At 40.9% G+C, this 13,628-nt stretch overlaps 2 protein-coding genes across 2 annotated transcripts; both read right to left on the bottom strand.

Annotated features, from left to right (window-relative positions):
• Positions 1 to 370: 370 nt before the first annotated feature.
• LOC139382880 (carboxypeptidase A1-like) lies at positions 371 to 3,086 on the bottom strand. Its single transcript, XM_071127130.1, has 8 exons — positions 2,862 to 3,086; positions 2,510 to 2,611; positions 2,184 to 2,285; positions 1,981 to 2,091; positions 1,505 to 1,595; positions 1,094 to 1,293; positions 840 to 924; positions 371 to 616 (listed from the first exon to the last, which is right to left on the bottom strand). The coding sequence occupies exons 2-8, from the start codon at positions 2,591 to 2,593 to the stop codon at positions 429 to 431; spliced, it is 861 nt and encodes a 286-aa protein (XP_070983231.1). The 5' UTR covers positions 2,594 to 2,611; positions 2,862 to 3,086; the 3' UTR covers positions 371 to 428.
• A 245-nt stretch (positions 3,087 to 3,331) lies between these two features.
• LOC139378422 (carboxypeptidase A5-like) lies at positions 3,332 to 3,964 on the bottom strand. Its single transcript, XM_071120587.1, has 2 exons — positions 3,822 to 3,964; positions 3,332 to 3,505 (listed from the first exon to the last, which is right to left on the bottom strand). Exons 1-2 carry the CDS (start codon positions 3,942 to 3,944, stop codon positions 3,332 to 3,334), a joined length of 297 nt encoding a protein of 98 aa, XP_070976688.1. The 5' UTR covers positions 3,945 to 3,964.
• Positions 3,965 to 13,628: the final 9,664 nt, after the last annotated feature.

Here is a 13,628-nt window from a genome sequence, read left to right as displayed (position 1 = left end):
TTTTCATTGGTAAAACCAAAAACCAGTTTTCTAGCATGGGCACCCTATGTGAGAGATACACATAAACAACTTATGCAACCCAAAATTATACAACATATGAACTTTACATTTTTCATTGGCGGAATCATTAAGTTGTCCAGTAGCAGTTCATGTCATCATTTGAGTTGGGAATATGAAGAATACAAAAATAGTTATCCTTACTTTACTCTCTATGGACTAGTGTTCTTTTTGTTGTAATACATTATAATGACCATGTTAAGACCTTCAACCATAACAACCTTTCTCTTTGCTTCATTTCAACATCACCTCAAGTAAAATGAAATAGAAGACAAAATCAGGTATAACAGTTGACATTTATTCCTCTGTTTGTGGCCTGTAAACAACCTTAGTGGATTCACAGTGTCCATTAGGTTGTCATGGTCACTCCTCTATATGGTGTTGTCCTTGGTGTGCTCCATGATGGCCATCAGAGCCAGCCAAGTCTCCTTGGCAGTAGGGAGGATCTGATTGGCTGGCAGGATGAAACCATAGCGACCAGTGTCTCTCAGCTCGAAGGTGTAGGAGTACTTGATGCCCTGGTTGTAGGTCCAGTCAACAGTGATACCACTAGCCTGGTCTGGAAATGACAAGAAAGAAGGGAATAGACCATAGTTTCTGTTTTTAATTCACAGAGTATGTACCAGCATACAAACCATAGGATAAGAATATTGTAAAAACCTTGGTTAGGTTATACAGATGGGGTGTACTCATGTTGGTAGAATGAGCTGGACTACATTGGAATGGAATGGGATGGGAGGCATTAAAGCAGTGAACATTTTTAGCTGGTGTTTGACACTTACAGATGGTGTTGATGGTGCTGCCGTATCTGTAGGAGGTTCCGTACATGGAAGCCAGGTCAGTGATTGCCTTCATGGCCAGGTCGTGCTGTGACAAGATAATACTAGTCATGTAAAAGTACCATGCTCGCGTCACCCTTCCCCCGGTGAGGCCACATATGGTGGAGAATGCTGGCAGGGCACTCCCTAGTGGAACAAATGCCACAAGTTGTTACTAGACATGTCAAAGACAACTAGTTGATGGTTGCTAGACTCACCAGTTCGCTCTGGTCCTTGCAGGGGGTACTGGTGTAACCGTAGGGGTAGAGGAGCATCTGGGAGTAGGAATGGATGGACACGAAGGCCTTCAGGTTGCCGTGAGACTTTACAAAGTCCACAATGGACTTGACCTCAGACTCAGAGTGAGCTTCGGGTCCGCGGTAAGTCTCAGAACAGGGACTGCCACTGGAGCCGGGCTCTACTAAAGACCAGAGAGGAGACAAATGGTAAAGAAAGATTAGTGCCCAACTAAACATTAACAGTAAAATACTATCTCACCAAGGGCAAGGAGATACCATTTTAATTGACAAAAACTTTAGATTTGGTATCTTATTCAATTTGTCACCTCTGAATCTATTGTATTTGAATATAAAGTGTTTGCAACATTCAAGTGACAAGGAAAAGTATACCTCCAAAACCAGCATCCCAGTTCCTGTTGGGGTCAGTTCCAACACAGGAAGAGCCAGGGTTGGGCTTCCTGGTCTTACGCCACATACGGTTCTGTGGAAAATTAACAGTCATCGTGACTCATGGTTTGTTTGGTTTTGTCTAGTGCATAGCTGTGAGCAGCAGGTGATGATGTCAGAACGAAGTCAAATGACAAAGCAGGAAACAACACTGAAACACTTTGAAAGCAATATTAGATAGATGATATTTGGTAATAGAGATTCAGATCACGCATACATATGTAATATGTAGTTAGTAATCAAAGAGGATGACAGTGGCTGTTGTGTTCAACTCCCTAGTCTGATATGTGCCCTTTGACCTTGTAAAATAATCACTGAAAAAAGAAGAGGTCAATTGAAATGGAGAGATGACATTGTAATCAACATTTGTGATCAACCTAGAAATGTAAGGGCATTTTCTATTGTGATGAGAGACTCACACTATTGTGAGTGTAGTAGTAGCCATCGGGGTTAGTCACAATCTCCAGGAAGATGTCCATCTTGTCCAGGATGGCGGTGAGAGCGGCGTCACGTCCGTAGTCGGTCACAATCTGGATATGGAAACAGAAGGTTAAAGTGATACATGTGTAGATGAAGAGAGGGGAAAGGTTTAAAGACTGTGGTGGAGAAAACACTGATGAACCTTCTTGGCGAACCAGGTGCCGCTAGCTTGAGTGATCCATTCCCTGGAATGGATTCCTGTGTCAAGCCAGATACCAGGTCTGTTGGTTCCACCAGTACTGAACTAGAAAAGAGAGACGGAGGGGGTGTAAAGAACACCTACTACAATCCTCAAATACTGTAAACTTGATACACATTTAACATACAACCATGTAACATGTACCAAAAAATAGGGCCTTGTCCGGGATTAGGAAAAAACTACCTTCACTGACTTTTCACTTGTCATTTTACTAGTACTCTTTACAAGGCCATAGCAGATAAAACATGCCACTCTCGTCAGGAACTTACCTTGAGCACATTCAGGGTGCGTCCCTGGTAACTCTGGCCAATCACGATCTTGCTGACCAGATTGGGGTTCTCAGCCACAAGCATGTCCTGGAAACTATAGATCTGATGAGATAGATAGAGAAAGAGACAGAGACAGAGAGAGGTTGTTACTGTCAATTTGCGGTTGTTGACATAAGCTTTTCATGAATCCTTATGTTCTGCTTTTGAATGTTTTATGAACTCCTTATGTCAGGACACTTCAAATAAGGTGTTCCCCAAAATACTGTAGGTTTCAACAACAGAAAACAGTGTCTTGCATTGCTTACAGAATTCTTAGGTAGGTCTTACGATGACAGTATTAATGATGTCTCACTCAGTATGAGTTCAGAGTGATCATGTGAAATGGGCCAATTCTCCATGATACTTGTGTGATGGGTTGGTACTTACAGTTGAAGTCGGAAGTTTACAAACTTGGGTTGGAGTCATTAAAACTAGTTTTTCAACCACTCCACAAAATTCTTGTTAACAAACTATAGTTTTGGCAAGTCGGTTAAGACATCTACTTTGTGCATGACACAAGTCATTTTTCCAACAATTGTTTACAGACAGATTATTTCACTTATAATTCACTGTATCACAATTCCAGTGGGTCAGAAGTTTACATACACTAAATATGTTTTAGGAATTGTAATTATGAGATTTCTGTAGTTTGAATTTGGCGCCCTCTATTTTCACTGGTAGTTGTCATATCAATCCCGTTACCGGGATTGCAGCCATAACAAGTTAAAATAAAGTGGTGATCCTAACTGGCCTAAAACAAGGCATTTTTACTAGGATTAAATGTCAGGAGTTGTGAAAAACTGAGTTTAAATGTATTTGGCTAAGGTGTATGTAAACTTCAGACTTCAACTGTACATCAGCAATGTCGTGGTAGTTGGAGTAGTCGTAGTCATCGGTGGTTCTGGGGGCAGCGGCACGTGCACTCAGCATCTGGTCCTGCTCCTCGTCCAACATAACCTGTGTGCATAACGGGGGTCAAAAGGTCACTACAAGGCTTTATAACACTTTACAATGATTTATAACACTATTATGAAACAATATGTAGTTATCCCATATGACTTATCCAAATCTCTTTTGATCATTGTGCACACAGATACAATTGAGCTGTTGCACATAATCTTATTTAACCATCTTATTTATTTACTGTAAGTCATGACATGGATATACTATTTCAAGACATAGTAAAGACTGAAGTAATCTCCCTGAGCTCAGTCACTTCCTCCTGGACTCCTACCACCCCATAATTATATTGTGTGTGTCTGTATGATCCTACCTGTAGGTCCTTGATCATGACGGAGTACGGGATGTCTTCAGTCTCCAGGAAGGCCTTGACGGTCTGCAGGCTGGTGAAGGGAACTCTGATGTCCATAGGAGTGGAGAGGTCAATGGGCTCCATCCACACATCCAGCTTGGAGAGAGGAGGGAGGAGAGAGAGCAGGGTAGGAGAGAGAGCAGGAAGGAGGAGGACAGAAGACAAGTTGACATGTTAAGCCAACATAGCAAGCACTTTGAACAGCTATTGAAAAGGAAATGCATGGTCAAGTTAATATTTATTGTTATTTTTACTTTTTTTAAATTTTTATTTTTAACCCATCCGTAGCTTTGTTTGTTTTTAAAGCTTTCTTGTTACATATACACACACATTATATATATTACATTTCACATACTACATAAATGGTACTTTCATATACAGAATTCACCTGACAAAGATATATTTTACATACATACATACAGTGCCTTGCGAAAGTATTCGGCCCCCTTGAATTTTGCAACCTTTTGCCACATTTCAGGCTTAAAACATAAAGATATAAAACTGTATTTTTTTGTGAAGAATCAACAACAAGTGGGACACAATCATGAAGTGGAACGACATTTATTGGATATTTCAAACTTTTTTAACAAATCAAAAACTGAAAAATTGGGCGTGCAAAATTATTCAGCCCCTTTACTTTCAGTGCAGCAAACTCTCTCCAGAAGTTCAGTGAGGATCTCTGAATGATCCAATGTTGACCTAAATTAATAATGATGATAAATACAATCCACCTGTGTGTAATCAAGTCTCCGTATAAATGCACCTGCACTGTGATAGTCTCAGAGGTCCGTTAAAAGCGCAGAGAGCATCATGAAGAACAAGGAACACACCAGGCAGGTCCAAGATACTGTTGTGAAGACGTTTAAAGCCGGATTTGGATACAAAAAGATTTCCCAAGCTTTAAACATCCCAAGGAGCACTGTGCAAGCGATAATATTGAAATGGAAGGAGTATCAGACCACTGCAAATCTACCAAGACCTGGCCGTCACTCTAAACTTTCAGCTCATACAAGGAGAAGACTGATCAGAGATGCAGCCAAGAGGCCCATGATCACTCTGGATGAACTGCAGAGATCTACAGCTGAGGTGGGAGACTCTGTCCATAGGACAACAATCAGTCGTATATTGCACATATCTGGCCTTTATGGAAGAGTGGCAAGAAGAAAGCCATTTCTTAAAGATATCCATAAAAAGTGTTGTTTAAAGTTTGCCACAAGCCACCTGGGAGACACACCAAACATGTGGAAGAAGGTGCTCTGGTCAGATGAAACCAAAATTGAACTTTTTGGCAACAATGCAAAACATTATGTTTGGCGTAAAACCATCCCCACTGTCAAACATGGTGGTGGCAGCATCATGGTTTGGGCCTGCTTTTCTTCAGCAGGGACAGGGAAGATGGTTAAAATTGATGGGAAGATGGATGGAGCCAAATACAGGACCATTCTGGAAGAAAACCTGATGGAGTCTGCAAAAGACCTGAGACTGGGACTGAGATTTGTCTTCCAACAAGACAATGATCCAAAACATAAAGCAACATCTACAATGGAATGGTTCAAAAATAAACATATCCAGGTGTTAGAATGGCCAAGTCAAAGTCCAGACCTGAATCCAATCGAGAATCTGTGGAAAGAACTGAAAACTGCTGTTCACAAATGCTCTCCATCCAACCTCACTGAGCTCGAGCTGTTTTGCAAGGAGGAATGGGAAAAAATGTCAGTCTCTCGATGTGCAAAACTGATAGAGACATACCCCAAGCGACTTACAGCTGTAATCGCAGCAAAAGGTGGCGCTACAAAGTATTAACTTAAGGGGGCTGAATAATTTTGCACGCCCAATTTTTCAGTTTTTGATTTGTTAAAAAAGTTTGAAATATCCAAAAAATGTCGTTCCACTTCATGATTGTGTCCCACTTGTTGTTGATTCTTCACAAAAAATACAGTTTTATATCTTTATGTTTGAAGCCTGAAATGTGGCAAAAGGTCGCAAAGTTCAAGGGGGCCGAATACTTTCGCAAGGCACTGCATATACACATAAATGTACTGTACATACATAGACACATAACAGTGGCAGTCGATGCGGTTTAAGATGATGGAGGACGAATTTTTTTTTTATGAGCCTGGCCTTTTTTCTATTACAGTATATTGGATGACTGTCATTCATATTCCATTCACCCAGCTCAATGTAACATCGATAGGTTTAGGCTAGCTACTAAATCATACACAAATTTTCCCTATACCCATAATGACTTTGCTTCAACCTAGCCTATGAATGAAAGTTTATAACGTATGTGGACAGGTTGAGAGAAATTAGAGTAATCAAGGTGACAGACATTGACATATTCAATACCACTGTCACGTATTCTCCCTCTCCGGCCTCTAGGTCATCAGGCTGCTGATTATACCTGTCACCATCATCTCGCGCAGCTGCACCTCATGACACTCACTTGGACCTCCTTGATTATCTTCCCTATATCTGTCACTCCCCTTTCTTTATGTGTTATTGACTCTGTGCGTTGTTTGTGTTTCGTATTTATTGGTTTGTTTATTTATTAATTAAAACACTCATTCGCACATCGTTACAACCACCTTGCACAATCTTGCCTGCATCTAGCTGATCTAGGGTGTTATCATTAGTCCAACTGTTGCAAACAATAAATTCTATTGGACAAATTCAGATATGTTTATCCCCGTTTCGTTCCATTTGCTTCCGTTTAAGAATTTTTTTTCAACAGAATCGGCAGAAAGAATACACCCCTGATCACACGCAAGCACAATTCACTTTCATAACAACCACACACAAACAGCATGATCCTTTTGATCGTTGGATAATTCCTTCACGCATCTATGTGCGCATAAATGTACTCCTCTCACCTTTTCCTTTCGTGCACAACACATCAGCTGTCTGTGACCAGACAAAAAAACCTTTCCAAGCCTAACCTTCATATCATAACCGTTAACCGCTACACACAGCCTATATCGTTGTCACCATATTAGCTAACGTCAAGTCAACATAGGTCCTAGAACTAACGCTTTCGTAAACTGGCTACAATCATACAGTAAAGTGTACAAGCAGTTTAGCAATTACACCGGTGGGCCCCGGTGGCAATAAATTAATAAAAACAAAAGCTTACCTTGACTTGGAAGAGTTCCAGTGTTGGATAGCCATAGCCAGTTAGGTAACATAGCATCCCTCAATGTTTGAGCAAGGTGTTTGAGTAGGCTCAAATAGCTAGCTGCATTCGATAGCTAAGTAAGTGAAAGTGAAAAGAATAAGAAATATAGCTTGCTCTCTCTCTGTTCCTTTCTTGGTTTTTCTTCATTTTTGAAGAAATACATGTTTAAAACTGTTCAACTACTGTCTTTCTCTCTCTTTGAATCAACTACTCAACAACTTTTTATGCACTGCAGTGCTAGCTAGCTGTAGCTTATGCTTTCAGTACTAGATTCATTCTCCGATCCTTTGATTGGGTGGACAACATGTCAGTTAATGCTGGAAGAACTCTGAGAAGTTGTCAAAATTACTGTTTAAGTCTATGGAATGGGGTGAGAACCATAAGGTTTTCTATTGAAGTCAATGTATCCAGAGGAGGAAGGAAACTAGCTGTCCTCTGGCTGCACTATGGTGTTACCCTATAGAGTGCTTTTGAGGATACCGTAGACCTTCATTGCAAAACAATGTGTTTGAATCAATTATTTGGTGACATCTGAATATATTTAGTATAGTTTTATCTAAAAAGGATAACTTTCACAATTTTCTAAAAATGAAATTCACTTAGGAGGATGGTCCTCCCCTTCCTCCTCTGAGGAGACTCCACTGACATACATGCATACATACATTCATTAGATTTTACTATGGTATACATTATATGTAGTGTTTTCAATTATACCATCACCGATCATGAGCTCTTTAATCCCACCCCTCAGCTACTGTCAGCCCATCCCACCGGTCACAGATCGTGGACCACCCTTGTTTGGTTTCCATGTGTCATACATTTTTCAAATATGGTGTGATGTTTTACATACATTTTCAACCTGTAAAAAGTACAGGTGACCATTTGATTAATTGTTCAGCAGTTATGGCTTGAGGGTAGAAGCTGTTAAGAAGCCTTTTGGACCAAGACTTGGCCCTCCGGTATCGCTTGCCATGCGATAGCAGAGAGAACATTCTATGACTTGGGTGACTGGAGTCTTTGACAATTTTTTGGGCCTTCCTCTGATACCGCTTGGTATACAGGTCCTGGACGGCAGGAAGCTTGACCCCAGTGATGTACTGGGCCATACACACACCCTATGTAGCGCCTTGCAGTCAGATGCTGAGCAGTTGCCATACCAGGCGGGGATACAACCAAACATGCTCTCGATGGTGTAGCTATAGAACTTTTTGTGGACCCATGGCAAATCTTTTCAGTCTCCTGAGGAAGACAAAGTGTTGTGCAAGTTCTCCCACTTAAAAATATGAGAGAGGCCTGTAATTTTCATCATAGGTACACTTCAACTATGACAGACAAAATGAGAGAGAAAAAATCCAGAAAATCACATTGTAGGATTTTTTTATGAATTTATTTGCAAATTATGGTGGAAAATAAGTATTTGGTCACCTACAAACAAGCAAGATTTCTGGCTCTCACAGACCTGTAACTTCTTCTTTAAGAGGCTCCTCTGTCCTCCACTCGTTACCTGTATTAATGGCACCTGTTTGAACTTATCAGTATAAAAGACACCTGTCCTCAACCTCAAACAGTCACACTCCAAACTCCACTATGGCCAAGACCAAAGAGCTGTCAAAGGACAACAGAAACAAAATTGTAGACCTGCACCAGGCTGGGAAGACTGAATCTGCAATAGGTAAGCAGCTTGGTTTGAAGAAATCAACTGTGGGAGCAATTATTAGGAAATGGAAGACATACAAGACCACTGATAATCTACCTCGATCTGGGGCTCCACGCAAGATCTCACCCCGTGGGGTCAAAATGATCACAAGAACGTTGAGCAAAAATCCCAGAACCACACGGGGGGACCTAGCGAATGACCTGCAGAGAGTTGGGACCAAAGTAACAAAGCCTACCATCAGTAACACACTACGCCGCCAGGGACTCAAATCTTGCAGTGCCAGACGTGTCCCCCTGCTTAAGCCAGTACATGTCCAGGCCCGTCTGAAGTTTGCTAGAGAGCATTTGGATGATCCAGAAGAAGATTGGGAGAATGTCATATGGTCAAATATATATATTTTGGTAAAAACTCAACTCGTCGTGTTTGGAGGACAAAGAATGCTGAGTTGCATCCAAAGAACACCATACCTACTGTGAAGCATGGGGGTGGAAACATCATGCTTTGGGGCTGTTTTTCTCCAAAGGGACCAGGACGACTGATCCGTGTAAAGGAAAGAATGAATGGGGCAGTGTATCGTGAGATTTTGAGTGAAAACCTCCTTCCATCAGCAAGGGCATTGAAGATGAAACGTGGCTGGGTCTTTCAGCATGACAATGATCCCAAACACACCGCCCGAGCAACGAAGGAGTGGCTTCGTAAGAAGCATTTCAAGGTCCTGAAGTGGCCTAGCCAGTCTTTAGATCTCAACCCCATAGAAAATCTTTGGAGGAAGTTGAAAGTCTGTGTTGCCCAGCAACAGCCCCAAAACATCACTGCTCTAGAGGAGATCTGCATGGAGAAATGGGCCAAAATACCAGCAACAGTGTGTGAAAACCTTGTGAAGACTTACAGAAAACGTTTGACCTCTGTCATTGCCAACAAAGGGTATATAGTATTGAGATAAACTTTTGTTATTTACCAAATACTTATTTTCCACCATAATTTGCAAATAAATTCATTAAAAATCCTACAATGTGATTTTCTGGATTATTTTCTCTCTAATTTGTCTGTCATAGTTAAAGTGTACCTATGATGAAAATTACAGGCCTCTCTCATCTTTTTTAAGTGGGATAACTTGCACAATTGGTGGCTGACTAAATACTTTTTTCCCCCACTGTTCATAGGGGCAATATCAGAATATTGGTATCTTCACAGCTAAGTATGCAGAGCTGAGATTGTTGTATGCCCCCCCCCCCCCCCCCCCCCCCCCCCCCCCCCCCACCCACACACACACACACACACACATACACATACACACATACACACAGTGAGGGAAAAAAGTATTTGATCCCCTGCTGATTTTGTATGTTTGCCCACTAACAAAGAAATTATCAGTCTATAATTTTAATGGTAGGTTTATTTGAACAGTGAGAGACAGAATAACAACAACAAAAAATCCAGAAAAACTCATGGCAAAAAAAAAAGTTGCAAAACCCTTGTTGGCAATCACAGAGGTCAGCATTTTCTTGTAGTTGGCCACCAGGTATGCACACATCTCAGGAGGGATTTTGTCCCACTCCTCTTTGCAGATCTTCTCCAAGTCATTAAGGTCTCGAGGCTGACGTTGGGCAACTCGAAACTTCAGCTCCCTCCACAGATTTTCTATGGGATTAAGGTCTGGAGACTGGCTAGGCCAGGACCTTCTTGCCCGCTATAATCACCATTCTATTGATGGCACGGCCCCATTGCTTGGACCTTAAACTTTTTTTTATACTCATCACCATTATTAGGTGTAGGGGTCCTGTCTTCGAGACCCTTTATTTATAGTTTTCTTGCCCGCTATAATCATTATCTCTTAATGGCCCTATTGCCTGGACCTTCTTTGCCGCTCAAACCTCTACTGTGCTGGGATGAAGATTACACTACCCTTCACAAAGCTTCTGCAGGATCGGTCACGTTACCGCACTGGACGCCTCGTGGCGCCCATCTCCGACACTCCGGATTCGGGGATCTGAAACCGGCTCCCTTTCGATCGGCCGGGGGCAACGGAGGCCATCGCCCCCTCCCTTCCGAATGGTGTTCGCCCATCTCTTAGGACCGACTGACCCATGTTCAACTGCTGTTCACATGGAACCCTTCTCCACTTTGGCCTTCAAAGCTCTCGTTTGAATATTTGCTACTACCACCATTAATGTGCTTCTTCTTGAGCCACTCCTTTGTTGCCTTGTCCGTGTGTTTTGGGTCATTGTCATGCTGGAATACCCATCCACGACCCATTTTCAATGCCCTGGCTGAGGGAAGGAGGTTCTCACCCAAGATTTGACGGTACATGGTCCCTTTGTCCCTTTGATGCAGTGAAGTTGTCCTGTCCCCTTAGCAGAAAAACACCTCCAAAGCATGTTTCCACCTCCATGTTTGACAGTGGGGATGGTGTTCTTGCGGTCATAGGCAGCATTCCTCCTCCTCCAAACACGGCGAGTTGAGTTGATGCCAAAGAGCTCCATTTTGGTCTCATCTGACCACAACACTTTCACCCAGTTGTCCTTTGAATAATTCAGATGCTCATTGGCAAACTTCAGACGGGCATGTATTTGTCCTTTCCTGAGCAGGGGGACCTTGCGGGCGCTGCAGGATTTCAGTCCTTCACGGCGTAGTGTGTTACCAATTGTTTTCTTGGTGACTATGTTCCCAGCTGCCTTGAGATCATTAGCAAGATCCTCCCGTGTAGTTCTGGGCTGATTCCTAACCGTTCTCATGATCATTGCAACTCCACGGGGTGAGATCTTGCATGGAGCCCCAGGCCGAGGGAGATTGACAGTTCTTTTGTGTTTCTTCCATTTGCGAATAATCGCACCAGCTGTTGTCACCTTCTCACCAAGCTGCTTGACGATGGTCCTGTAGCCCATTCCAGCCTTGTGTAGGTCTACAATCTTGTTCCTGACATCCTTGGAGAGCTCTTTGGTCTTGGCCATGGTGGAGAGTTTGGAATCTGATTGATTGATTGATTCTGTGGACAGGTGTCTTTTATACAGGTAACAAACTGAGATTAGGAGCACTCCCTTTAAGAGTGTGCTCCTAATCTCAGCTCGTTACCTGTATAAAAGACACCTGGGAGCCAGAAATCTTTCTGATTGAGAGGGGGTCAAAAACGTATTTCCCTCATTAGAATACAAATCAATTTAAAACATTTTTGACATGCATTTTTCTGGATCATTTTGTTATTATTCTGTCTCTCACTGTTCAAATAAACCTACCATTAAAATTATAGACTGATCATTTCTTTGTCAGTTGGCAAATGTACAAAATCAGCAGGGGATTTTGCAACCTGTATGGCGCAGCTGTCAAAATTTTTGTCCTCAAATGTAACTGGTATATTTGTCTATTTATGCCAATCTTTTTCAGACAATTTTTGTCTTTCATATGTGGCAGACAAACCAGTTCCCTACATTCTCCCTCTTCCACTTGCCTCTTCCATTTTTATGGTAATACTGCAATCAGTTGGTTTGAACAAACATTCCCATATATTTTCGATAGCTGAATATGTGACATAACTTCATAATATTTTTTATCAATCAGAATATTTGAGTTTAACCATAATATTTGTTGTAATATTTGTTCTGTTTTTTTTCTGGAGGATAAATTTAAAATTGTAACCAGCTTTGTATGGCTTGTTTAAGAAAGGGTGATAATTTGAACAAAGTTTTATTTTCAATTAATCTGAAATGAGAAGTTGCAAAAAGCCAATTTTTGTACAAAGGATGAGCCTTTCTTAGTAATCTACTGGAGAACCAGTTTGGGTTTAAGTATAATTTATGAATGTGTGAAGCTTTTAGTGAGAGGTCTAATGCTGTAATATTTCATCCTTTCAGCCCCCCAAACTCATATTCATTATATAAAAAGGCATGTTTAATTATGTTTGGCTTAGCATTCCAAATAAAGTGAAATATTCTTTGCTCATATGATTTAAAAAACTAATCGTCTGGAGTAGGCAGCACCATAAGTAAGTAAGTAAACTGTGATAGGACCAAAGAGTTTATCAATGTGATTTATCCATAAATAGACAGGTATTTACCTTTCCATGGATGCATCATCTTGTCTATTTTTGCTAACTTTCTATTGAAATTGGTTGTGGTAAGTTTGTTTACATCTTTAGAGATAGGAATACCAAGCATGTCTACTTCACCATCAGCCCATTTTATTAGTAAACTACAGGGCACAGTAGTGTAAAAATTGTGTCATCTAAAGATCCAATACTTAATATGGTACACATATCATGATTGGGTTTTAGTCCAGAGAGGCTAGAAAAGTGATCTTCAATGAGAACATACAGGGATCCAGATTGCGGACTTATGAAGAAACTTGAGTTTTTGGCATACATTGACACTTTTGTTTTTTTCTAACCCCTTGATGTTCTTGTTGGATCTGATTTTAATAGCTAGCATTTCAATAGCCATAACAAATAGATATGGAGACAATGAACAGCCTTGTTTTACTCCTCTTGACAGCTCAAATCTTTCTGAGAAGTAGTCATTATTTACTATTTTACAACTGTAGTTGCTATACAGTACATAACTTTAACCTCTACGGTCTGATATACTTCTACTGGTATACCACCAAACCCTGGGATTTTTCCAGAATGAAAATATTTAATTGCTTCAAGATGTTTATCCTCTGTAAGTTGGACTTTTAATATTTTTTTAATTTCACCTTTATTTAACTTCACACGGGTCTTTCTGTACATTTGTTAATTTTACATTATTATTATTAGGGGGAAAATCCATACAGTTAGCATCATTCAGTGGAGATGGAGGAGACTGAAAAGAAAACATATGCTTAAAATATTTAGCTTCCTCTTTCAAAATATAATTTGGTGAATCATGGATGACTCCGTCATCTGACTCCGTCAGAGTTTCTGTAAATTATTTTTGGTAGCATTTCTATGTTGAAGATGAAAGATTTA

The sequence above is a fragment of the Oncorhynchus clarkii genome, chromosome 2, assembly GCF_045791955.1.
Source record: "Oncorhynchus clarkii lewisi isolate Uvic-CL-2024 chromosome 2, UVic_Ocla_1.0, whole genome shotgun sequence".
NCBI classification, from domain to species: Eukaryota; Metazoa; Chordata; class Actinopteri; order Salmoniformes; family Salmonidae; genus Oncorhynchus; species Oncorhynchus clarkii.
This window is presented reverse-complemented; position numbering and strand designations above follow the sequence as displayed.

Bases quoted from the DNA above. Each gene is read 5' to 3' on its own strand.
- LOC139382880 (XM_071127130.1), bottom strand. From the start codon at position 2,593: ATGCTTGTGGCTGAGAACCCCAATCTGGTCAGCAAGATCGTGATTGGC. The intron at 2,286-2,509 runs GTAAGTTCCTGA...TCTCTTTTCTAG, and splicing joins GCACCCTGAATGTGCTCAAG to TTCAGTACTGGTGGAACCAA. The intron at 2,092-2,183 runs GTTCATCAGTGT...TTCCATATCCAG, and splicing joins GCACCTGGTTCGCCAAGAAG to ATTGTGACCGACTACGGACG.
- LOC139378422 (XM_071120587.1), bottom strand. From the start codon at position 3,944: ATGGAGCCCATTGACCTCTCCACTCCTATGGACATCAGAGTTCCCTTC. The intron at 3,506-3,821 runs GTAGGATCATAC...TTATGCACACAG, and splicing joins TCATGATCAAGGACCTACAG to GTTATGTTGGACGAGGAGCA.